Source organism: Pseudorasbora parva, chromosome 11 (genome assembly GCF_024679245.1).
Source record: "Pseudorasbora parva isolate DD20220531a chromosome 11, ASM2467924v1, whole genome shotgun sequence".
Taxonomy (NCBI): Eukaryota; Metazoa; Chordata; class Actinopteri; order Cypriniformes; family Gobionidae; genus Pseudorasbora; species Pseudorasbora parva.
Window position 1 is genome coordinate 5,422,514 of NC_090182.1, and position 26,023 is coordinate 5,448,536.

General features: G+C 38.7%; 2 protein-coding genes across 3 annotated transcripts in view; both read left to right on the forward strand.

The window, feature by feature from the left end:
• arhgef9b (Cdc42 guanine nucleotide exchange factor (GEF) 9b) overlaps nucleotides 1–26,023 on the forward strand; it is an 81,742-nt gene that overhangs the window by 37,114 nt on the left and 18,605 nt on the right. Inside the window, 9 exon segments of the mRNA XM_067456858.1 lie at nucleotides 8,453–8,632; nucleotides 8,907–8,996; nucleotides 14,209–14,409; nucleotides 17,295–17,474; nucleotides 17,674–17,906; nucleotides 21,971–22,100; nucleotides 22,205–22,336; nucleotides 24,673–24,916; nucleotides 25,055–25,123. Of these exon segments, the coding sequence (XP_067312959.1) occupies nucleotides 8,453–8,632; nucleotides 8,907–8,996; nucleotides 14,209–14,409; nucleotides 17,295–17,474; nucleotides 17,674–17,906; nucleotides 21,971–22,100; nucleotides 22,205–22,336; nucleotides 24,673–24,916; nucleotides 25,055–25,123 (1,459 nt within the window).
• LOC137092177 (uncharacterized) lies at nucleotides 4,904–7,954 on the forward strand. Of its 2 annotated transcripts, none has more exons than XM_067456435.1 (2): nucleotides 4,904–6,120; nucleotides 6,197–7,954. In XM_067456435.1, the coding sequence occupies exon 2, from the start codon at nucleotides 6,336–6,338 to the stop codon at nucleotides 6,960–6,962; it is 627 nt and encodes a 208-aa protein (XP_067312536.1). In that variant the 5' UTR covers nucleotides 4,904–6,120; nucleotides 6,197–6,335; the 3' UTR covers nucleotides 6,963–7,954. The 2 variants fall into 2 exon arrangements, with proteins under 2 accessions (XP_067312536.1, XP_067312537.1); XM_067456436.1 differs by having other exon boundaries at nucleotides 4,904–5,994; nucleotides 6,285–7,954.

Here is a 26,023-nt window from a genome sequence, read left to right on the forward strand (position 1 = left end):
TTTAGAAATAAAAGGCATTTTTCCAACCTTGATTTTAGCCTTCTGCTCTGGATGCTCTGTTTGAAGGGCCCTGTCCTCTGTGAGACTTCAGTGGAAACGCCCACTGCTTAGATTGGCCTCTGTGAGACTTCAGTGGAAACGCCCACTGCTGTGATTGGCCGCTGTGAGACTTCAGTGGAAACGCCCACTGCTGTGATTGGCCGCTGTGAGACTTCAGTGGAAACGCCCACTGCTTAGATTGGCCTCTGTGAGACTTCAGTGGAAACGCCCACTGCTGTGATTGGCCGCTGTGAGACTTCAGTGGAAACGCCCACTGCTGTGATTGGCCGCTGTGAGACTTCAGTGGAAACGCCCACTGCTGTGATTGGCCGCTGTGAGACTTCAGTGGAAACGCCCACTGCTGTGATTGGCTAACATCTTTGCATATGAAATAGCTAGTATTACATGTGGACCATACTTTGAGCACGTTTTTACTATTACAGCTCTCAAGGTTAACTAATCATGAAAAGTGCTGATTATAGCATTATGTTTAGCTCTATGGCATTATATTTAGATTATGGCATTATATATAGATCTATGCCATTATATTTAGCTCTATGGCATTATATTTAGATCTATGGCATTATATATAGATTATGGCATTATATTTAGATTGGGGCATTATATTTAGGTCTATGGCATTATATTTAGGTCTATGGCATATTTAGATATATGGCATTATATTTAGATTTATGGCATTATTTTTAGATCTATGGCATTATATTTAGGTCTATGGCATATTTAGATATATGGCATTATATTTAGATTTATGGCATTATTTTTAGATCTATGGCATTATATTTAGATCTATGGCATATTTAGATTTTGGCATTATATTTAGTCCTTGGCATATTTAGATATATGGCATTATATTTAGATCTATGGCATATTTATATTTTGGCATTATATTTAGTCCTTGGCATATTTAGATATATGGCATTATATTTAGATTTATGGCATTATTTTTAGATCTATGGCATTATATTTAGACTTTGGCATATTTAGAAGTTGGCATTATATTTAGTCCTTGGCATATTTAGATATATGGCATTATATTTAGGTCTATGGCATATTTAGATATATGGCATTATATTTAGATCTATGGCATATTTAGATATATGGCATTATATTTAGATCTATGGCATTATATTTAGATTTATGGCATTATATTTAGATCTATGGCATATTTAGATCTATGGCATATTTAGATCTATGGCATTATATTTAGTCCTTGGCATATTTAGATATATGGCATTATATTTAGGTCTATGCTATGGCATTATATTTAGTACTATGGCATCATATTTAGATCTATGGCATTATATTTAGATTATGACATTATATTTAGATTGGGGCATTATATTTAGATCTATGGCATTATATTTAAGTCTATGTCATTATATTTATATCTATGGCATATTTAGATTATGGCATTATATTTAGATCTATAGCATTATATTTAGATCTATAGCATTTATTTAGTTCTATAGCATTATATTTAGTTCTATGGCATTGTATTTAGATCTATAGCATTATATTTAGATCTATAGCATTATATTTAGATCTATGGTATTGTATTTAGATCTGTGGCATGAACGGTTGCAGTGATGATCATTGTAGCCGATCACAGACATGTTGATCTCATAAATGCAGCGATCTCATCATTGCGACTCGATTTCTGCTCACTAATGAATGCTTTCATCATCAAACACAATGTAAATAAGAGATTTATTGATTTTAATGAGAGTCCAGAACTCAGTCACTGATAAACTCCCGCTGTTTGGTTGACAGCTCAGCGATTGTAAAGGGACCGTTCTATGATTGCTTTCAATATTTAATTTAAATCACAGTTTAAATAACTGATTATTTTCATCCTAGCAATAGAAACTATGTGAAATTAAGAGTTTAGTCACTGGTTTGATTTACTGACACAGACAAAGAACATCTGACTGTACATGAATCATTACATATCAGAAATCACTGATCTCAGATCAGGCGTTAGAATTAACACGCTTACATGTTGTGGCGTTACTGGCGAGTCCATATCGTAACAGTCTGTTAGCAAAGCCTGTGCCGAAACTGCGACTGACTGAGCAAAGAATCCACAGTGAAATGTACCGAATACAGATAAATACGGGTGCTTTCACACCTGCCTCATTTAGTTTGGTTGGATCGTACTAGAGTTCGTTTCCCTCTTTGGTGCGGTTCGTTTGGTCAGGTCTGAAAGCAGCAATCGCACTCGGGTGCGCACCAAAAGCGGACCAAACAAGCGTACCGAGACCTCCTTGAAGAGATGATCTCAGTGCGCTTTCAAACGAACTCTGAGCGGTTCGTTTGTGGTGAGAATGTGATCCGACCTCGAACAGAACCAACTGCAAAAGTACTGATCATTTTTGGACTAAACCAGCTGCCGTAGTTAGCTGCGCTGACATTGTGTGCATGACATTATTACCTGATAGATCATTGGAAATATTTTCGGGAAGATGAGCATGTCAAGAGTTAATAATTAATGCACGCCTCCGCTTGAAGTGACGAGCGATGCGCGGTCGCCGTCTGCAGTGCATTAGAGCGTTGTTTTCATGTCGCATCCGCGCTTCATTATAGAAATGTATTGTTTGCATACTGTGGTAAATACACACAGTGTAGTAGATTATGGCCAGGGACAAAACCAGCCCGCAGTCGTCTCTCCATAGTGTTATTATAGTTTGCTGGCTTTGCCTCTTCTGTTGGAATTTTCCCACAAGTAAATTCTGACCAATCGAAAAGCAGTTTAGGAAATACGCCATGGCCAATGAGTGATGTGGATGTTGTCACGTGCCTGGTTCGGACCAAAGCAATTAGTGTGGTGTGAAAAGGAACCAAAAAAGCTGAAAAATGCAACATTGTATAATTGTTTGCCCTTGGTTCGGACCAAATGAACCGAACTAGAGATGTGAAAGCACCCTAATGCTCAACTCAGACATTCACATTGTTGAAATAATTAACCACATTCCTAGCATTAGACCTTTTGGAAGGGGATGTTATTTGTAGTCCAGAGATCCTGTATCGCTCTTCTCTCCTCGTCATCTCACTAACACTCCAGTGGGCGGAGCTAAAGGTGTAATGAGGAAGTAGGCGTTGATTTTCCTCTGCAGAGGTGGGCTTTCTCCTGATAGGCTCAATGGGTCATTCTCTCAGCTTGGTAACAATAAAAGCTGTTGTTGGACTAACAAGTTCTCAGTCTTGAAACTTACAGGATATATTGTTATAATGACCTCTTATATATCAAAAGCTCAAGGAAAATGTTATGTCTCACTCTTTTCATGACCCCTTTAAGCACTACACTTTACAAATTTTAAAATGATTGGAAATGGTTTTGATGAGGTGGTGAAAATAGAAAAAGAGTTATCATCATAGCAAAATATCGGATGGTCACACAATGATTCATCTTTTATGAATTGTTAAAATACTGGTGTCTAGGATGCCGTGAGCCCAGAGACTGTAGTGTCCAACATGCGTTTCTAAAAGTTTAGTTTAAATGTGCGTTATAAATGGACAGAGCTGTGTTTCCCTACCGTTTTTTTTTCCACAGCATGTGACTATATAAAAATAGAACTAAATTGCATTGCTTCAAATGGCATAGTAGAACTAGATATTTTATTAAAAGTAGTACTCCCATTTAAGTCAGGTAGGAAGACAATAAGGTCATATACACTCACCTAAAGGATTATTAGGAACACCATACTAATACTGTGTTTGACCCCCTTTTGCCTTCAGAACTGCCTTAATTCTTCGTGGCATTGATTCAACAAGCTGCTGAAAGCATTCTTTAGAAATGTTGGCCCATATTGATAGGAGAGCATCTTGCAGTTGATGGAGATTTGTGGGATGCACATCCAGGGCACGAAGCTCCCGTTCCACCACATCCCAAAGATGCTCTATTGGGTTGAGATCTGGTGATTGTGGAGCCATTTTAGTACAGTCAACTCATTGTCATGTTCAAGAAACCAATTTATGATTCCAGCATTGTGACATGGTGCATTATCCTGCTGGAAGCAGCCATCAGAGGATTGGTACATGGTGGTCATAAAGGGATGAACATGCTCAGGTAGGCTCTGGCATTTAAACGATGCCCAATTGGCACTAAGGGGCCTAAAGTGTGCCAAGAAAACATCCCCCACACCATTACACCACCACCAGCAGCCTGCACAGTGGTAACAAGGCATGATGGATCCATGTTCTCATTCTGTTTACGCCAAATTCTGGCTCTACTATCTGAATGTCCCAACAGAAATCGAGACTCATCAGACCAGAAAACATTTTTCCAGTCTTCAACTGTCCAATTTTGGTGAGCTTGTTCAAATTGTAGGCTCTTTTTCCTATTTGTAGTGGAGATGAGTGGTACCCGGTGGGGTCTTCTGCTGTTGTAGCCCATCCGCCTCAAGGTTGTGTGTGTTGTGGCTTCACAAATACTTTGCTGCATACCTCGGTTGTAACGAGTGGTTATTTCAGTCAAAGTTGCTCTTCTATCAGTTTGAATCAGTCGGCCCATTCTCCTCTGACCTCGAGCATCAACAAGGCATTTTCACCCACAGGACTGCCGCATACTGGATGTTTTTCCCTTTTCACACCATTCTTTATAAACCCTAGAAATGGTTGTGCTTGAAAATCCCAGTAACTGAGCAGATTGTGAAATACTCAGACCGGCCTGTCTGGCGCCATCAGCCATGCCATGCTCAAAATCGCTTAAATCCCCTTTCTTTCCCATTCTGACATTCAGTTTGGAGTTCAGGAGATTGTCTTGACCAGGGCCACACCCATAAATGCATTGAAGCAACTGCCATGTGATTGGTTGATTAGATAATTGCATTAATGAGAAATTGAACAGGTGTTCCTAATAATCCTTTTTATTAATCCCTTTAATAATCCCTATATGATGTGGTTAATGATAAAACAACACATTTACATATCGTCACCGTCGGGCAGAAACTTTGTGTTTAATTAAACACATGTTGCCTAAGTTGGTATTGTGGTTTTACATAGCTATGATCAGACACTTGCAGGTGTCATTATAATATTAACATTTTATGAAAATCAAATTCAAAAGGATTTACAAGGTTTTTGACCAGCCAACAACAGATATATTTTGTCAGTCACAGGACCAGCCGCATCTGAGGCAGTAAGATCAGCATTACGTTTACATCAACTTACAGGATATAAAGTTTATTGTAGCTATATGCATGCTCAGTTTTCTTGTTGAAATCTCATGATCAAAATCTCATGATGCAAAAGAAGAAGCGCTATGCACAGGATATTTAAAATGGTAAGTCTATTATTTGCTCTTCAAATATATAAAAAACATTAACCTTTCATAGTTCTATCACCTGTGTCCTGTTAATTACCTCGTTTAGCCCTGTGTATTTAGTTCTCAGTTTCCCCTCAGTGTTTGTCCATCGTCGTTCATGTATTGTGGTGTGTCTGGATGTTCCCGAGTTGTTTCTATTAAAAGTTTCCTGTTCCAAGTTCTCCTTTGCCTTCGTGAGTTTGACCTACACACCAGATTTGCAACAGAACAACAGACCAAAAACAGTTCATTTTTGCGGCGTTTTCTTTCTTTTTTTTTCTTCTTTTTTTTGAGTTTCCCCGTCTTCCCATGGCCCTCCCCGATGTCCAGCTTCTCTGCCTGGAGCAGGGAGACCACCCGCTGTAGGCACACACCCGGGACTTCCTCCAGCTCGCATGCCTGTCCCGTTTCCCGGACCGCTCGCTCAGCGTTTTCTTCTACGCTAGCCTGAGCGAGCGATCAAAGGCACGCGTTCCAGCGGGCAGTCCAAAGGAAGACTTTGCCGCATTCGTGGAGTGGGTACTGGTATATAACTACTCGCCTTTCACCATTCGGCCCCGCTGAAGAGGACAGCGGTACCAGTCCCGAGAGTCAACACCCCGGAGCCCGGACCACAGCGAGGGTCTGACCAGGTGCGTGAGCCCGCAACATGATCCATCGTGGAGGGAGTCCTCGTAGAGCTTGAGGGTTGGGACAGGAGCCCCACCCATCAGCCCGCCGTGGTGGATGTGACGAGGACCTCCGGCGGCTATCTCGAGGTACTGCGCGACATCTTCGAGGTGAATTTAATAGATTGGTACTCAGACGTTTCTCCCACAACCCCTATCTCTCCAGCAACCCCTGTCTCTCCAGTCTTCCAAGGTTCTCCTGTGCCCTCAGAGCTCCCACACACCCTCCATCTTCCTCCGCCTCCGTCCACAAGCTCTTCTGCCTCGCCTACGCTGCTGTCCATCATCCCCTCTGCTCCTCCCACATGCAGTGTGGATTCGCCTCGGGATTTCTGTCCAGCAGTGCCGTCTCACCCAGAGGATCCCCTATCGTCACTGCCGGTCTCTTCACCCTACACTCCACCGCGGCCCATCAACACAGCGGCTACGCCCTGGCTCCTCCCTCCCTCGGCTCCACCGGACACATTCGGCCAAACGGCTTCTCCGGGCCCCCTCGTCTCTCCGGCTCAGCCTTGATCAGTCGTCATCCTTGCAACACCTTCGGCTTCGTCTGGCTCCTCCTTCCCCTCTGCTCCACCTTCATCCTCGGTCCCACCGGCTCAGCCTCTGTCCTGCGGTCATCCGGCTCCACCTCGGACGCTCGTCGCCATGGCTCCACTTCGGTCTCCTGGGCCTCCGGTCTCGTGTGGGCTCATCGAACCAGCTGCTCCTCCGGGGTCTCCATCAGTGGCTGCTTCCTCGTCGGTCATCCCCAGGGTGTCTCCCACCGTGTCGTCGACACTATGGTTCCTCCCTCCTCCGACTCCGCCCTGGGGCCTCATCTTGGCTGGTCTCTGGACCATCTGGCTCCTGCTCCAGGCCCCCCACTGGCTCCTCCCTCCTTCCACGCCCCCCTGGACTTCCCTCATTTGTTGGACTGGTCTTTGTTTTGAACCTTCTGTTTCTGCCCCTTTGTGTCCACGCCCTCCTCCAGAGCCCCCTCCCACCCTCCTCTGATGTTACTGTTACGGCGCGAGGACGCGCCTACTCGGAGGGGGCGTAATGTTACATGTATACCCTGTCTGCTGTGTTCCTTTGTGTTTTGAGTTTTGCCCCCGTGACCTAGTTTCTCCCCAGTCTTCCTAATGAGTTATGTTTATCACCTGTTTCCTGTTAATTACCTCGTTTAGCCCTGTGTATTTAGTTCTCAGTTTCCCCTCAGTGTTTGTCCGTCGTCGTTCATGTATTGTGGATGTTCCTGAGTTGTTTCTATTAAAAGTTTCCTGTTCCAAGTTCACCTTTGCCTTCGTGAGTTTGACCTACACACCAGATTTGTAACAAATGTAGTGTATGCACTTGACGTCACCATCTAAAATGGGAAAGAGCTTTGAGATTAACAGTGTGTTGAATTTTGGGGTAAAAACATGCTTTATATATTGTATTGTTATATACTGTATTGACATGAATGAGTCATTTTGTAAATTTCAGCAGAATATAGTTGAAATGTTACATTAATTCCCCAACTCATCAACTTTTGCAAATGCTGATCACATTTAGAATAAGAAAAAAAAACTATAATGCAGCCAAGGCCAAATTATGCAAAACAGAAATGATTAATTCATTGCTTAGCTCTGCCTTCAGGCTATGCAGTCTGTTAGTTCACCTCACCTCTCGATCTGAGATTGTTCTTTTCTCACATCACATCCCCATAGGCTGAAGCTATGCAGTCTGTTCCGGAAACCGACATGATTAGTTGATTAATGATTAGTCTGAGTCGTTGTTCATCAAGAGCTATGGAAAAGAGCCATCATGACAGAAACTCACAAATGTATAAATTGAAATGTAAAAAGAAATTTGAGACCAGAAACGAATCAAAGAAAAAAGAAAAATAATCGTGTTTTCTGTTTAAATTAAGATTATTTTTCTCACCCCATTGGCAGATTATTTAGCTTATTTTAAGCAAAAACTAATTTTGAGTAATTCTTTCCCAAAACAAGACAATTACTTTTGCTTGTCTAGTAAATACTTCTTGTTTTAAGAATTTTGAGATGTTTGGACTAGAAACAAGACACAAATACTACACTCTAAAAAATGCTGGGTTAAAAACAACCCAAGTTGGGTTGAAAATGCACCGACCCAACAATTGAGTTGTTTTAACCCAATGGTTGAGTTGTTTTAACCCAGTGGTTGAGTTGTTTTAACCCAGTGGTTGGGTTAAATGTTGCTTAAGACAACCCAATTGCTGGGTAAGAACAACTCAACCATTGGGTTAAAACAACCCAATTGTTGGGTCGGTGCATTTTCAACCCAACTTGGGTTTTTAACCCAGCATTTTTTAGAGTGTACGTAAGAAAAGCACTTTTTGCAGTGTGCGTTACGAAACTGTCATGTGTGTGTGAAAGAATGAACGCTTCTCCATCAGGGTCTCTGTCTTTTTCTCCAGTTGATCAGCGGAGGTTCGGTGGTCAGCGCAGAGGCAGTATGGGATCACGTGACGATGGCCGAGAGGGAGTTGGCGTTCAAAGCGGGAGACGTCATTAAAGTCCTGGATGCCTCCAATAAAGACTGGTGGTGGGGTCAAATCGATGACGAGGAGGGCTGGTTCCCCGCCAGCTTTGTGAGGGTAGGTTTCAGACTCGTCTTGGATTAAATCGCTCATCTCATCTTATAAGGTCATTGATCTGATTAGTTAATTGTGATGCGGCTCAAGGTCTCAAGTGAAGAAACGAGGTCTTGGGACACTGATCCTAATTAGATGCGTCTGTCTGGACTTAGAAAAGATCGCAGTCAGTGTTGAATCAGTGTTGCCAAGCCACTGCCATCTCACTGTTCCATTTCTATTCATCCACAACAAGAGGAAATTAAAACAAAGTGTATTTTTGTCATTCTTTCCAAAGGTTGATCCCCACCCTCCTCAACCTTACACAAAACCAGTTTTCTATATCAACCCTATAGCAACTCCAAGGTTCCATAACACAACAGCAAAGGTGCGTTCCCAGCTCCTCAAATCTCATCAAGTGCTGCTGATTTTGTCAACACAGCCGTCTCTTACAAAGCATTTTAAAAGCATCCAGCTGCACTGCAAAAAATGAATTTATTACTTAGTATTGTTGTCTTGTTTCTAGTCAAAATATCTAAAGATAAAATTCTTACATTAAGAAACATTTACTAGACAAGTACAAATTATTGTCGTTTTGTGAAAAAATAAGTGTTTTTGCTTTAAAGGGGTGGTTCCGTGTTTTTTTTTCTAGGATTGGTTGTGTTTATGGGCCGCAGTATAACATGTCTTAATACTAGGGATGCACGGATCATGATTTTACATAGCCGATTCCGATACCGATTTCCGATTTTATTTTATTTTAAGCAACAAACAATTAAAGGTGAACTATGTAGTATTTTTGCAGTAAAATATCCAAAACCACTAGGCCAGTGTTATATATTTTGTTCAGTTGAGTACCTACAATATCCCAGAAGTTTCCAACTATTTGTAAATTGTGAGAAAATTGCTATTTTAACTAAGGACAGGGACGTTTCAACATTGCATTTGAGGGAGTCGCCTGTCAATCGCGTCATATCTGCGCTACCCTCGGTTTCGGCTTTTATTTGGCAGGAGCGCTTTACTCTTAGCAGTGTGAACAAGTGAACGCACGGAGTAAAGTCATAACATCGTTTTGAACACACTTAAATGTATCTAATATGATAGACAGAGCTACATTACCTCAAAATCATAACCGGAAGAGCGGATCTGTGCAGGCGCCCGGCGACTGTCTCCCGTCCCTTCATAATAAAAGTCCCGGTATTCACGAGGCGGGTATTTGTTTAACAATCGCTCCAGCAGCTGTGCTCAGGTCTACAACACTCGGTCCAGCTCTGCTTTACACTACAGTAACGTTAATAACCGCATCCATGAACATGATTTCTGCCCGAGTCCTATTTTCCACCGGCTGTGAGGTGAAGACCACATCTCCCAAGATGCTGCGCTCACACTTTGCATCATCAAACTACGATTTGTTTTGAATAGGCGCCCTCCAGTGGACGGAAAGCTCCATAGTGCACCTTTAAAGAAAGAAGGTATACATTAACAAGATGTTTATTTGGTATTTAATAGGCCAATTTGGCTTTTGGCCAATGAAAACAAGTTTACAATCTGAAATTAATAGGAAATTAAATTAGGTTGAACCTATTTAAAAATTAACATTACCTATTAACTTTAACATATGCATATTCTGCAATCCAAACAACACAATCAACACACATTCAACAATCCAAACAAAGAATTTACATAAATCAGCATTTGTGTTTAAATTCAGTTTAAAGAAAAAAAAGTCTTTACCAGTTAAATTAAAATAATTAAATTAAATAATTTAAAAAAGCATATAAATACATTGTTCCAAAAATGTTAAATCAAATAATGTTTAGTGCTTTAGTGTTATGTTAATTTTAAGGTAAAATAAAAAATAAAATAAAAATGATCATCCTTTACTGATAGTATTTCACTTCAAAAGTGCATGGATGTTCTTTTTTACAAACAGAAGCATTTCGGCCTTTTTACAAGTTAGTCTGTTTCGTTTCTCTTCCAACACGTGAGAAGCTGAGCTGAACAAGCGCTCACTATCTACGCTTGTGCACGGCACAGAGAGGAAAGCTCGCGCAACTTCAGCGAGTGCAGGAAAGCGGCTCTTACCGTATTTGTGTGCCCGTACACCAACGGCTGTTCGCTTCTTGGTATCTGTGCTTCAGACAGGTAGCTCTGCATTTCCAGTCCTGCTCGCATATTGCAAAATACTTCCACACATGACATGACATGTTCGTGAATGATTGCAATATAAGCGTATGTGGATTGCGCAAGCGGGCCCACTTCCGGAAAAATCGGCGAAAAGAAAAAAAAAACGGTTCCGATTTTGGGCCGGTCAACCGGTGCATCCCTACTTAATACTTCTTCTTTTTTAAAACGCTGTATTTTTCTTCTATTCTCCCTTTATTCCACACCGCTGTCTCCACTGTCCTTTGAACGGCTCGTTTGCTTCCTGCTTCTATGAAGCCCATCCCTCCGAAAAACGCAATGGTCTTAGATTGGTCAGATGGCCAAATGTAATTTCCTGTATTTTTATTGGCTGAAGTGCCAAGCACAGGTTGCCGGAAACGCCACGCCCCTTCCCATTACGGGCAGAAGTCACATCTGCGGAGACTAGCGAGGGTCTATGATGTCACCAACCCAGGAAGAAGCTCGTTGTAGTCCAAACCGGCAGTTTTTGTAGGCAATAAACTGCCGTAACTTTAAAAGACAATATCTCCGTTTGCATTGAACTTTCAGCGCTGTAACTTTGCAGATACTGTTTATGCTCAAGCAGCAACGTTACACACTAACTACAGTTAAAAAAAAGTCAAATCACATGCAGCCACCACTTTAAAATAAGCAAAATAACCTGCCAATGGGGTAAGCAAATTAATCTTAAAACAACATTATTTTACTGACCCCACTGGCAGATTATTTTGCTTATTTAAGCAAAAACTCTCTTAATTTTGAGTAATTTTTTGCAAAAACAAGACTTAATTTTTACTTGTCTATAAATACTTTTGGTTTTAAGAATGTTTCGATGTTTGGACGAGAAACAAGACACAAATACTAAGTAAGAAAAGCATTTTTTGCAGTGTGAAATCATGCTCCTAGTGTGCTTCATAGCTTTTCAAGTAGATTTAGACATAAGCATCCAACATGTTTCTTCATTAAATGTCCTGCTTTTGGATGCGTTTTGTAGTAGCCTCCAATTCACAGGCCTCATTTTGAAATAGTAATCTGCTTCACATACAGAATCATCTTTTCTTTTTTTACTAGGCAGCATCCCATTTTATGTTTGCATCTTTCTAGATGCCAAGATTTGTGACGCAATACGTGTGTACAATGTAAGATAATAATTTCAAATGGAATTTCACAGACATTGGTACGTCAAGTGTTTCTGATGGGAACAGGTTTCTTAGAGATTAGTAGGGAGAATTACTGAGACAACTATTATACCCTCACATGACTTTCTTAAGCAGTGCTTGAGTTGATATCCAGACCAAGACAAAACTTTTCTTTTGCATTCATTTAAAACAATTACGTTTTAATCTCATTGTCAAAGTTTCCAATTTCTTCAACAGAAATTTTACACCAAGAACATATTTTCATAATGAACATAAAATAAAGCACAAATCCATCAAGCAAAGGTCATAGATGTTTTTCCACATGGTTTCATACATCTAGATGCATGATCATCAGATTACTTCTTTGAACTAATAAAGTACCACACTACTTTTTGAATTTACTCCATAATACCACTTTTTCTTTCTATTTAGTCTTTTCTATTCAGTGTTTTCTTTCCCTTTTCCATAACCTTTTAGGCCTTCTCAGTGGATGTGATGCACAGAACCACAAAATATACTGGTGCTGAACCACAATGGAAACAATCCAGAAGAAATAATATCATAATGTAAAATTCAAGAGTGTGATTCCCAGCATTGTGATAACTATGTAAATAGATTTATGCCACCATTTGATTTAAAAGCCCCGTTATAACATAAAAGGTCTATGTGAACGGCATATATGACTCTTCAGAAGCAACTTTTCTGCCACTTTGAAACACAATGCCATAAGATGAGAGACCAAAGGCACATATTTGGTCTTATTTCCAAGGCCATGAGAGCAAGACTCCAAGTCATCATTCGTTTGGAATAAGAAATGTCCAGTCCAAATGGTTAAAGAGCAACTATCTTCAGTGTAAACAAATTGCAGCTAGTTTAAAGTCCAGCTGCTGGAATCCTTCCTAGAACTAGGATGAGAGATCACATCGCTCCTGTTTTGGAGTCTTTACATTGGCTCCCAGTCAAGTTTAGGGTTGATTTTAAAATCTTGATGCTCACTTACAAGGCTTTACATGGGTTGGCACCGCAATATTTGTCTGAGATTTTAATTCCCTAGACTCCGTCGCGTAATCTTCACTTGTCTGAAACTGGCCTTTTAGTTGTTCCATGGACTGATGGATGATAGGGCTTTACCGATTGAGATATAAGTCAAGCTCAATCCCTTTGCATTTTTAAATCTAGCCTTAACTCATTTTTTTAGGGTAGCTTTTTATTGAACGTTTGTATCAATTTTATATAGTTTGAATTGTTTTTGTTACCATTTTCCTTCTTTTGTTTTCGTTTTCATTTTTTGTTTATTTTTTACTTTTGTGTTCTATTTTTTGTCTGTTCTGTAAAGCGCTTTTAGATGTACATTTAAAGGCGCTATAGAAAATAAAGATTTATTATTATTATTATTATTATTATTATTATTATTATTATTATTATTATGGTAACACTTTAGTTTTGGGAACACATTCACCATTAACTACGACTTTTGCCTCAATAATCTCCTAATTTTCTGCTTATTAATAGTTAGTAAGGTAGTTTTTGTAGCATTTAAGTTTAGGTATTGGGTCGGATTAAGGGATGTAGAATAAGGTCATGCAGAATAAGGCATTAATATGTGCTTTATAAGTGCTAATAAACAGACAATATCCTGTAAATATGCATGCTAAAATGCAACTACACTGCAAAAAATGCTTTTCTTACTTAGTATTTTTGTCTTGTTTCTAGTCAAAACATCTAAAAATTCTTAAAACAAGAAGAATTAACTAGACAAGCAAAAGTAATTGTCTTGTTTTGGGAACGAAAATTAATCAAAATTAAGAGAGTTTTTGCTTAAAATAAGCAAAATAATCTGCCAGTGGGGTAAATAAAGTAATCTTAATTCAAACAGAAAACAAGATTATTTTTCTCACCCCATTGGCAGATTATTTTGTGTTTTAAGCAAAAACTCACTTCACTTTGATTTTGTTATCCAAAAAAAACAAGAAAAAATATATTGAATTTTTTGATATTTAGACTTGAAACAAGACAAAATTACTAAGCAAGAAGAGCATTTTTTGCAGTGTAGTTAATAACTGAACCTTAAATAAAGTGTTACCATTATTATTATGTACTCTGGAGAATTAATTTGCATTTGTGTTACCATTTTACTATGGAACCTTTTATTGTCCAAACAACTGTCTGTCAGTCAGCAAACCCTATCTTGAGCCAAGTGAGAAATAGGGGTCAAACTTGTCCCCCTTTGCAAAACTCACAGCTTAGAGATGCTGTATAATGTATGACTCTATACCTTTGTGTCTTTCCTGCCAGCTATGGGTTAACCAGGACAATACGGCCACAGAATCATCCGATGGTGTCAATGAGGTGCAGAATGGACATAATGACCCGAGCAATGGCTGCCTGTGCATTGGCCAACCTCTTCAGAACCGAGATCAGATGAGGGCCAACGTTATCAATGAGATCATGAGCACTGAGCGTCACTATATCAAACACCTGAAGGACATATGTGAGGTACGGCTGCCATTATCTCATAAGTATGATTGCATGGAGAGATTAAAGAAATCATTCACCCAAATATGAAAGTTGCCATCATTTATTCACCCCCATTTTGTTCCAAACCCGTAAGACTTTTATTCATTTTCAAAACATAAATGAAGATATTAATCGTCATTTATGAGATTAATTAATGAAGAGACATAATCGCTTTATATGATGAACAGATTTAATTTAGGCTTTTGTTCACATAATCATTTTCTTTTGCAGTGTCTTTATGAACTTTTTGAAGGTTTCAGGTTTAGAGGATTTGACTTTTAACGGAGGGACAGAATTTCCTTTGTTAAAGGGTTAATTCACTCAAAAATAACAATTCTGTGATTAATTACTCACCCTCACGTCATTCTGAAACCGTTAGACTTTCGTTCATCATCTGAACGCAAATGATGATGAAGTCTACTACTTTGATGCTTCAAAAAGTTCATAAAGAGATCGTAAAATGAATCTATGTGAACTGTTGCCTAGAAATCTAGACGCACCCTAGCGGCAGCAAATCTAATCTGCCGTGAGTGTCGTTTAGCAACTCTCAATACCCTTCTGAGCTGTAATCGGCAAACTCTGGTCAGGCCAATCACATCGTGTATAGAGTCGGTGGGCGGGGCCATAATGACGACGGCCGAGTTGCGTTTGCGTGCTTCTAGTAAACACAGAAACTGGCGAACGGCAGTCTTTCGAATCAGCTTTGACCGCGACTCTGGAAGACTTGGAGTTAAGCTTTTCTCTGAGAAAAGAACAAAGAACGGCACTGAAGTCATTCTTAAAAAGGGAAGATGTGTTCAGAGTTTAGCCGACCGGATACGGCGAATGTTTAATCATCAACGAGCTCTACTTCACCTTCGTTGCTCTGGTTGGTTGTAGCGCTATCCTATCGCGTGCAGAGGGAGTTTGACAGACAACCGTTTATCCGCCCCTCGGATTGAGCTGTCAGTGGTGAGTTTCCAGACCAAACATCTTGATGTGGGTCTGGCTGGTCAGGCTATGAATCGAGCAGTTTAGTCCAAATTTTCCTGAAAGGGACACGATAGCTTTATATGATGAACAGATTTAATTTAGGCTTTTGTTTACATATAAACATTGATCAGCAAACATAAACAAAAGCTCAACCAAAACTGCCTGACGCATGAGAACAAACCTCATTGGTTCTTGCACATAAAGCGAACAGGAACTTGAGCTTCCATTTACCGCAACTGATGTGTGAGTTGATGAATGTTTGTTTGAATAAGAGCCTAAATACAATCTGTTCATCATATAAAGAGATTTTGTCTCTTCAGAAAATTTGGGCTAAACTGCTTAATTCATATGGATTAGATTTACAATCTCTTTATGAACTTTTTGTTGCGTCAAAGTGATAGTTGCCTAGCTGTCTATGGAGAGACAGACACAATATTTCCAAAAGTATTGGGACACCTCTCCAAATCATTGACTTCTGGTGTTCAATCAATTCCATGACCACAGGTGTATAAATCAAGCTCTAGGCCTGCAGACGCTTCTACACACATTAGTGTAAGAATGGGTCGCTCTCAGGAGCTCAGTGAACTCAAGCGTGGGGCCGTGATAGGTTGCCACCTGTGCAATAAGTCCATTCCTGACATTTCCTCACTACTAAATATTCCCCGCTCAACTGTTAGTGGGATTATAACAAAGTGGAAGCGATTGGGAACAGAAACTCACAGAGTGGGGTCAGCGCATACTGAGGGTCACAGTGCGCAGAAGTCACTAAACTTTAATAGCTCCAGACCTCCAAACTTCTGTGGCCTTCAGATGAGCTCAACAACAGCGTACAGAGCTTCATGGAATGGGTTTCTATGGCCGAGCAGCTCAAGTCTTACATCACCAAGTGCAATGCAAAGCGTGGGATGCAGTGGAGTAAAGCAGCCGCCACTGGACTCTAGAGCAGTGAGACGTGTTCTCTGAGCGACCAATCACGCTTCAGTCTGACAATCCCATGGACGAGTCTGGGTTTAGCGGTTGCCAGGAGAACGGGACTTGCCTGACTGTGTTTGTGCCACGTGTAAAGTTTGGTGGAGGGGGGATTGTGGTTTGGGGTTATTTTTCAGGTGTTGGCCCCTTAGTTTCAGTGAAAGGAACTCTTAATGCTTCAGCATACCAACACATTTTGCACAATTTCATGCACCCAACTTTGTGGGAACAGTTTGGGGACGGCCCCTTCCTGTCCCAGCATGACTGCGCTCCAGTGCTCAAAGCGTCGGTCCATAAAGACATGGATGAGCGAGTTTGGTGTGGAGGAACTTGACTGGCCTGCACAGAGTCCTGAGCTCAACCGGATAGAACAGCTTTGGGATAAATTAGAGCGGAGACTGAGAGCCAGGCCTTCTCGTCCAACATCAGTGCCTGACCTCACAGATGTGCTTTTAGAAGAACGGTCAAAAATCCCCATAAACACACTCCTAAACCTTGAGGAAAGCCTTCCCAGAAGATCTGAAGCTGTTAGAGCTGTAAAGGTTGGGCCGACTCCATATTAAAATGGGATGGCATTAAAGTTCAAGTGCATGTAAAAGCAGGCTTCCCAAAACCTTTGGCAATATAGTGTATATTATTTAAAGGATCTTAATTTTTTACCCGAAGATTTGGAACGACATGAGGGTGAGTAAATGGTAACGGAATTTTCATTTTTTGGTAAACTAACCCTTTAATCCAAGATTGGAATCCGAATTATTCATGCAGATGATGCTATCATTTGACATGTTTGCACTCATTCAGTGCACATTGTCCAAAGAAGAATGAGTTTCCTAAAACTTTGTCTGTTGGCCTGTGGTGGACATCATTTGGTTTGCTCATCTGGGGCTTGCAGAAGGCTAAACTGAAGGTGTTTCTCTCTGTAGGGCTACTTGAGGCAGTGCAGAAAGAGGGTTGACATGTTCAATGATGACCAACTGAAAGTGATTTTTGGAAACATTGAGGATATCTACAGATTTCAAATGGGATTTGTGCGGGACTTGGAGAAACAGTACAACATTGAGGAGCCCCATCTTAGTGAAATTGGACCATGTTTTCTGGAACATGTGAGTAAATTGCCTTATGATATTAACATCATCTATCTCTCATTTCAACTTGCAAGCTCCTTCATGATTAATCTAGAAAGTGCCAATGTGTATAATGGTTGGGTATTGATATGTATCGGCTATTCCAACTTTTGAACTAAAAACCTTGAAGCAGTGTAATTTGATTCAGTTCTAACCTTAACGATTATCTGCCATACAGCAAGACGGTTTCTGGATCTATTCAGAGTATTGCAACAACCACCTTGATGCCTGCATGGAGCTCTCCAAGCTGATGAAGGATGGCCGCTATCAGCACTTTTTTGAAGCTTGTCGCCTCCTCCAGCAGATGATTGACATCGCCATCGATGGCTTCCTCCTCACGCCTGTGCAGAAGATCTGCAAGTACCCACTACAACTGGCAGAGTTACTCAAGTACACAGGACAGGAACATAGGTAACACACACTCAGGCAAAACACACTGCCTAGAGATCCAAGGCTACATGACATAAAGGTTTTAGTTAAACAAAAATGATAGGTAACACTTTATTTTAAGGTTCATTTATTAACTATTAACTAGTTGCTTATTAGCATGCATATTACTAGGATATTGGCTGTTTGTTAGCACTTATAAAGCACATATTAATGCCTTACTCTGCATGAGCTTATTCTACATCTCTTAATCCGACCCAATACCTAAACTTAAATGCCACAAAAACTACCTTACTAACTATTAATAAGCAGTAAATTAGGAGATTATTGAGGCAAAAGTCGTAGTTAATAGTGAATATGTGTTCCCTATACTAATATATATATATATATATATATATATATATATATATATATATATATATATATATATATATATATATATATATATATACAGTCTTGTTCAAAATAATAGCAGTACAATGTGACTAACCAGAATAATCAAGGTTTTTAGTATATTTTTTATTGCTACGTGGCAAACAAGTTACCAGTAGGTTCAGTAGATTGTCAGAAAACAAATGAGACCCAGCATTCATGATATGCACGCTCTTAAGGCTGTGCAATTGGGCAATTAGTTGAAAGGGGTGTGTTCAAAAAAATAGCAGTGTGGCATTCAGTCACTGAGGTCATCAATTTTTAGGTGTGAATCAGGTGGCCCCTATTTAAGGATGAAGCCAACACTTGTTGAACATGCATTTGAAAGCTGAGGAAAATGGGTCGTTCAAGACATTGTTCAGAAGAACAGCGTACTTTGATTAAAAAGTTGATTAGAGAGGGGAAAACCTATAAAGAGGTGCAAAAAATGATAGGCTGTTCAGCTAAAATGATCTCCAATGCCTTAAAATGGAGAGCAAAACCAGAGAGACGTGGAAGAAAACAGAAGACAACCATCAAAATGGATAGAAGAATAACCAGAATGGCAAAGGCTCAGCCAATGATCACCTCCAGGATGATCAAAGACAGTCTGGAGTTACCTGTAAGTACTGTGACAGTTAGAAGACGTCTGTGTGAAGCTAATCTATTTTCAAGAATCCCCCGCAAAGTCCCTCTGTTAAAAAAAAGGCATGTGCAGAAGAGATTACAATTTGCCAAAGAACACATCAACTGGCCTAAAGAGAAATGGAGGAACATTTTGTGGACTGATGAGAGTAAAATTGTTCTTTTTGGGTCCAAGGGCCACAGGCAGTTTGTGAGACGACCCCCAAACTCTGAATTCAAGCCACAGTACACAGTGAAGACAGTGAAGCATGGAGGTGCAAGCATCATGATATGGGCATGTTTCTCCTACTATGGTGTTGGGCCTATTTATCGCATACCAGGGATCATGGATCAGTTTGCATATGTTAAAATACTTGAAGAGGTCATGTTGCCCTATGCTGAAGAGGACATGCCCTTGAAACGGTTGTTTCAACAAGACAATGACCCAAAACACACTAGTAAACGGGCAAAGTCTTGGTTCCAAACCAACAAAATTAATGTTATGGAGTGGCCAGCCCAATCTCCAGACCTTAATCCAATTGAGAACTTGTGGGGTGATATCAAAAATGCTGTTTCTGAAGCAAAACCAAGAAATGTGAATGAATTGTGGAATGTTGTTAAAGAATCATGGAGTGGAATAACAGCTGAGAGGTGCCACAAGTTGGTTGACTCCATGCCACACAGATGTCAAGCAGTTTTAAAAAACTGTGGTCATACAACTAAATATTAGTTTAGTGATTCACAGGATTGCTAAATCCCAGAAAAAAAAATGTTTGTACAAAATAGTTTTGAGTTTGTACAGTCAAAGGTAGACACTGCTATTTTTTTGAACACACCCCTTTCAACTAATTGCCCAATTGCACAGCCTTAAGAGCGTGCATATCATGAATGCTGGGTCTCATTTGTTTTCTGACAATCTACTGAACCTACTGGTAACTTGTTTGCCACGTAGCAATAAAAAATATACTAAAAACCTTGGTTATTCTGGTTAGTCACATTGTACTGCTATTATTTTGAACAAGACTGTATATATATATATATATATATATATATATATATATATATATATATATATATATATATATATATACTACCGATCAAAAGTTTGAGAACGGTAAGGTTTTTAAAGAAGTCTCTTCTGCTCCCCAAAGCTGCATTTATGTTGTTCGAAATACAAAAAAAGCTGTAATATTGTGAAATATTATTATCATATAAAATTACTGTTTTCTATTTGAATATATTTTAAAATATAATTTATTCCTGTGATGGAAAGCTGAATTTAGAGCATGATTACTCCAGTCTTCAGTGTCACATGATCCTTCACTAATCATTCTGATATGATGATTTACTGCTCAAGAAACATTTATGATTATTATCAGTGTTGAAACAGTTCATTGATGAATAGAAAGTTCAAAAGAACAGCACTTGTCTAAAATATAAAGCTTTTGAAACTTTATAAATATCCATTCTGTCACTTGTCACCAAAAAAATAAATTAAATACAATTCTTACAGACTCAAAATATTTAAATGGCAGTACAATGTTACAAAAGCTTTATATTTCAGATAAGTGCTGTTCTTTTGGACTTTCTATTCATTAAAATTGTGTAAATATTTGTACACAGCTGTTACAACATTGATAATAATCATACATGTTTCTTGACCAGTAAATTATCATATCAAAATGATTAGTGAAGGATCGTGTGCTTTGCCTCGCAGGAATAAATGAGATTTTAAAATATATTCAAATAGAAAACAGTCATTTTATATTCTAATAATATTTCACAATATTACAGCTTTTTTTGTATTTCTAATAACATAAATGCAGCTTTGGTGAGCAGAAGAGACTTCCTTAAAAACATTTTAAAAATCTTACCGTTCTAAAACATTTGGCCGCTAGTGTATGCATATATATAATCTCCTAATTTACTGCTTATTAATAGTTAGTAAGGTAGTTTTTGTAGCATTTAAGTTTAGGTATTGGGTCGGATTAAGGGATGTAGAATAAGGTCATGCAGAGTAAGGCATTAATATGTGCTTTATAAGTGCTAATAAACAGACAATATCCTAGTAATATGCATGCTAATAAACAACTAGTTAATAGTTAATAACTCAACCTTAAAATAAAGTATTACCATATATATATATATATATATATATATATATATATATATATATATATATATATATATATATATATATATATATATATATATATATATATACCGTATTTTCCGGACTATAAGTCGCTCCGGAGTATAAGTCGCATCAGTCAAAAAATGCGTCATGAAGAGGAAAAAAAAACACATAAGTCGCACTGGACTCAAGCCACTTTTGGGCTAAGCCGCATTAGGGCAGAGCAGGAGCCGCACGTGCATACGAGCACCCGCTCGCGTGCACTCGCTCATTTCCGCTCACTGTACATAACCGAGCAGAAGAAAGAAAGTTTGAAGTGAGTGAGAAACTTGTAAGGGGCTGCCGAAAAGCAGAGGTTACTTAAACTCTAATGAAGAAAAAGAAGAAAGCTACTTGCGGACTGAAAGCAAGATGGCCAGAGCTGAAGGAACGAGTCCACAGACGCTTGAACTCTCTGCCGGGAGAGGCTCAGCCGCGCGAGACGAACGCTGTGTGAATCATTCTCCGCTGCATATTTTACTACACGCAGTTTGTAATTTGCAGAATAGGATTTTCTTTATGGGGGCATTTTGTTTGTGTTCAGTCTTTCTAAGTTCTAAGTATTTCAGTTAAGAGTTTTTTTTTCTGTTTTCAGTTATTTTTTTCAGGGATAGGCTACAGGAGCAGCATAGAGCGCCCTCTCGCGGCTATATGTTTATTCTTGTCAGTCAGTATGAATTAAATTTGATATATAAGTCGCACCTGACTATAAGTCGCAGGACCAGCCAAACTATGAAACAAGTGTGACTTAAAGTGTGACTATAGTCCGGAAAATATGATATATATATATATATATATATACATAACCTAACCAAGTTTTATGAGTTTTATATGTATATAATATATCAATAGTCTGTTGGTATATATGTTTCCCCCGCAGTGATTACCGCTATGTGGCAGCAGCACTGGCAGTCATGAGGAACGTCACCCAGCAGATCAATGAGCGCAAAAGAAGACTGGAGAACATTGACAAGATCGCTCAATGGCAAGCCTCAGTGTTAGACTGGGAGGTGTGTGTAGTGGTGTGGAACTTTAAAATATTGTATTAATAAAAATCTACTGCCAATCCTAGTGTGTCTGCTTTGACTGCTAAGTTCTGCTTGTTTTTCTTTAGGGTGATGACATTCTGGACAGAAGTTCGGAGCTGATCTACACGGGTGAGATGTCCTGGATATATCAGCCTTATGGCAGGAGTCAGCAGCGGGTCTTCTTCCTTTTTGATCATCAGCTGGTCTTGTGCAAAAAGGTACATGGAATTTATTAAATATATTGTGTTCCCTTTTAAAAAAAGGTTTGTTGTGTTCAGCATGAAGTTTTACAGAGCTGTAATTCTGGATACAAGATTAATCTTCACTGAAATAACTATCAAACTGAAAAAACCTTTGGTAACACCTTCGTTTGGGGAACACATTCACTATTAACTACGACTTTTGCCTCAATAATCTCCTAATTTACTGCTTATTAATAGTTAGTAAGGTAGTTTTTGTAGCGTTTAAGTTTAGGTATTGTGTCGGATTAAGGGATGTAGAATAAGGTCATGAACAATAAGGCATTAATATGTGCTTTATAAGTGCTAATACATTATTTTTCATAAATCATTGCTAGATTTTTGAACACATTGCTTTCTCTGATCCGTTTACAGTGGGGTACGGAGGTATTCAGGGCCAAAAGTGATGTCTGGCATTTATTCAAATATTATTAAAAGTGTGTTTAAAATGTTGTAAGTGTATTGTATAGTTGTGCTTGGAGTCAACCGTTTTATTTGATAACGCAATGAAATATCAGTAACACTTTACAATAAGGTTCATTAGTTAACATTAGCAAACTACATTAGTTAACATGAACTAATAATGAACTGCACTTATCATTGTTAATGTTAATTTCAACATGTACTAATACTTTATTAAAATCTTGTTGACATCAGTTAATGCACTGTGAACTAACGTGAACAAACCATGAACAGCTGGATTTTTATTAACTAACGTGAACAAAGATTAACAAATACAGAAACACATGTACTCTTCATGGTTAGTTCATGTTAGGTAATACGTTAACTAATGACCATTATTCTAAAGTGTTACCGAAATGTCAAATTGTGCAGACATCATTTTTGTCCAGGCTGTCATACAAAGACATTATGAAAAAAATCAGTAACTGATTATGCTGTTATCAGTGTATGCTTTTTCCTTTTCTTTTCTTTTTTTGCATAGTAAAAAAAAAGTGTAGTTGTAGTTTGCCTTTCATTTTGTCAGATAATAATAATAATAATAATAATAATAATAATAATAATAATAATAATAAACTTTATTTTATATAGCGTCTTTAAATGTTACATCTCAAAGCACTTTACATAAAAATATGAATTGAAAAATACACATAACATTGCAGGCAGTTAAAAAAAAAAAAAAAAAAAAAGCAAATAAAATAAGCAACAAAGTAGACAAATGACTCACATAAAAGCTATCCTAAAATAATATGTTTTAAGTGATGATTTAGTAAACACTAAGGGATTCTGCATTCCTAATCTCAGAGGGCAGGGAATTCCACATCTTAGGAGCCAAAGAAGAAAAAGCCTGATCACCCATAGTTTTCAACCGTGTTGTTTGGACAGTTAAAAGACCAGCTTCAGAGCAGCGTAGAGCACGTGTTGGTGTATAGAGGGTTAAAAGCTCACACAAATAATGAGGGGCCAAATTATTCAAGGCCTTATACGTGAGCATTAGAATTTTAAAATCAATACGAAAACTATCAGGAAGCCAGTGCAAATTTTGCAGGATTGGGGTGATGTGCTCCCTTGCACTGGTCCTAGAATTCTAGCAGCTGAATTTTGTACGAACTGTAATTTGTTCAGCGTAGCTTTAGAAACTCCAGCCAGCAATGCGTTACAGTAATCAATGCGTGAAAAAACAAAAGTGTTGATTAAATTTTCTGCCACAGAGAAAGTCAACATGGGTCGTAATTTTGCAATGTTTTTTCTGGGGAACACCAGAGTGCACTACACCGACCTCAGACCTGCAATCACCCTAAGATAAATACCTTAACGAAGTTTAGTGTTTTGTTCTTGCCTCATACTTAACATATTTTAAAATTCTTAAATAATTTCCTCATATTTTGATTTTTTAATCAAAATTGAAGGCTCATTAAAATCAAATATTGCCTAGGGACTTCACTTTTGGCCATTACTGTAGATGTAAAATCATATATATCCTTTATTTATTACATTTAAATATAGTCATGTTGCCAAGAATGCAATGGTAACCCTTTAGTTTGGGGAACACATATTCACTACGACTTTTCCCTCAATAATCTTCTAATTTACTGCTTATTAATAGTTAGTAAGGTAGTTTTTGTAGCATTTAAATTTAGGTATTGGGTCGGATTAAGGGATGTAGAATAAGGTCATGCAGAATAAGGCATTAATAAGTGCTTTATAAGTGCTAATAAACAGCCTATTATTATGCATGGTAATAAGCAACTAGTTAATAGTTAATAACTGAACCTTAAAATGAAGTGTTACCGAATGCTTTGATTGTGTTGTGGTCGTTGAAAGCCACCTCCACTGAGCACTGCTTCTCTTCTCAGGACCTGATCCGGCGGGACATACTTTACTACAAAGGACGTATTGATGTGGACAGGTATACAGTGAGAGATGCTGTTGATGGACGGGACGACGACTTTAACGTCAGTGTGAAAAATGCGTTCAAGCTGCACAACAGAGACAGCGACGAGATTCACGTCTTTCTGGCCAAGAAGCCAGAAGAGAAGATTCGCTGGCTGAGGGCTTTTCATGAGGAGCGCAGGATGGTCCAAGAGGATGAAAAAATTGGTAAATTGGCATAAATCCTCGTTTGATTTATCATTGCTGCTTCAAAAGGATTTCCATATGTCATTAATGACACAAAAAAAATAGCTTTTCCTGTCATCCTCCCTCATATCTTCTGCTGCTGTGGTTGGTTTTGTTTAGGTTTTGAAATCTCTGAATATCAGAAACGACAAGCTGCCATGACAGTGCGTAAAGTGGCCAAACAGAAAGGTGAGACTACAAAGCGATACCAGGTGAATTCAACATTTTTCTATTTTTAACACCTGTCTTATCATTGTTGCTTTACTCTAGTAAGCTAGTGTAGACAATAACACACATGCAGATTTATTTCTTCTTTTTCTCCTTGGACTCTTTGTCAGTGTTTGGGCGGTAACTAATAAAAGTAGTGACGCAACTATCAGAACTACAGGATTGTGACACTACTGAATGAGCACAAGTACAATATACAATGAGCCTTTTTCTAAAATATATAGCTCTTATTATCAAATGCACTTTCTGAGTAGTGTTGTAGTCAAGACCACCTAATCCGAGACCAAAACCAGATCAGCACTCCTTAAATTCATAAAGATCCACATTACAGCCTGAGAAATGACTTGTTTTTTACCAATAAACATAATTAGAATAAGACACTATATAGAGAGCTGTTATACAATCCATATTATATATTAGGGCAGGGACTTTAACGCGTTAAATAGTTAAGATTAAAAAATTAAAATTAAGATTAAATAATTACGGGACTTTAACGCAGTTATTAAGATTAATTACGCAAAAAAATAAATAACATAATTTTAACCACACTTATTTTTGCACCGTGAAACGTTTTTCAATGAATGAGTTTCGACGGACCGATGATACTGGAACACCAACTAGCCCTCATAAGTCACGACAACAACAAACCATAGTGAACATGAACGAAGAAGCGGATGAGGCCTCTTTGTTTGGCCCCGTGGATGGGAAATTTTATTTTTTTTAAACGAAAGGATGGAAGCGTCGACAAGAGCATGGTTGTGTGCAAGCTATACAACAAGGAATCTGCGTATCATCGCAGCACATCGAGCCTCAAATATCACAAATACGCTTTTGCTACACTTAATGGCAAACATTGCACTG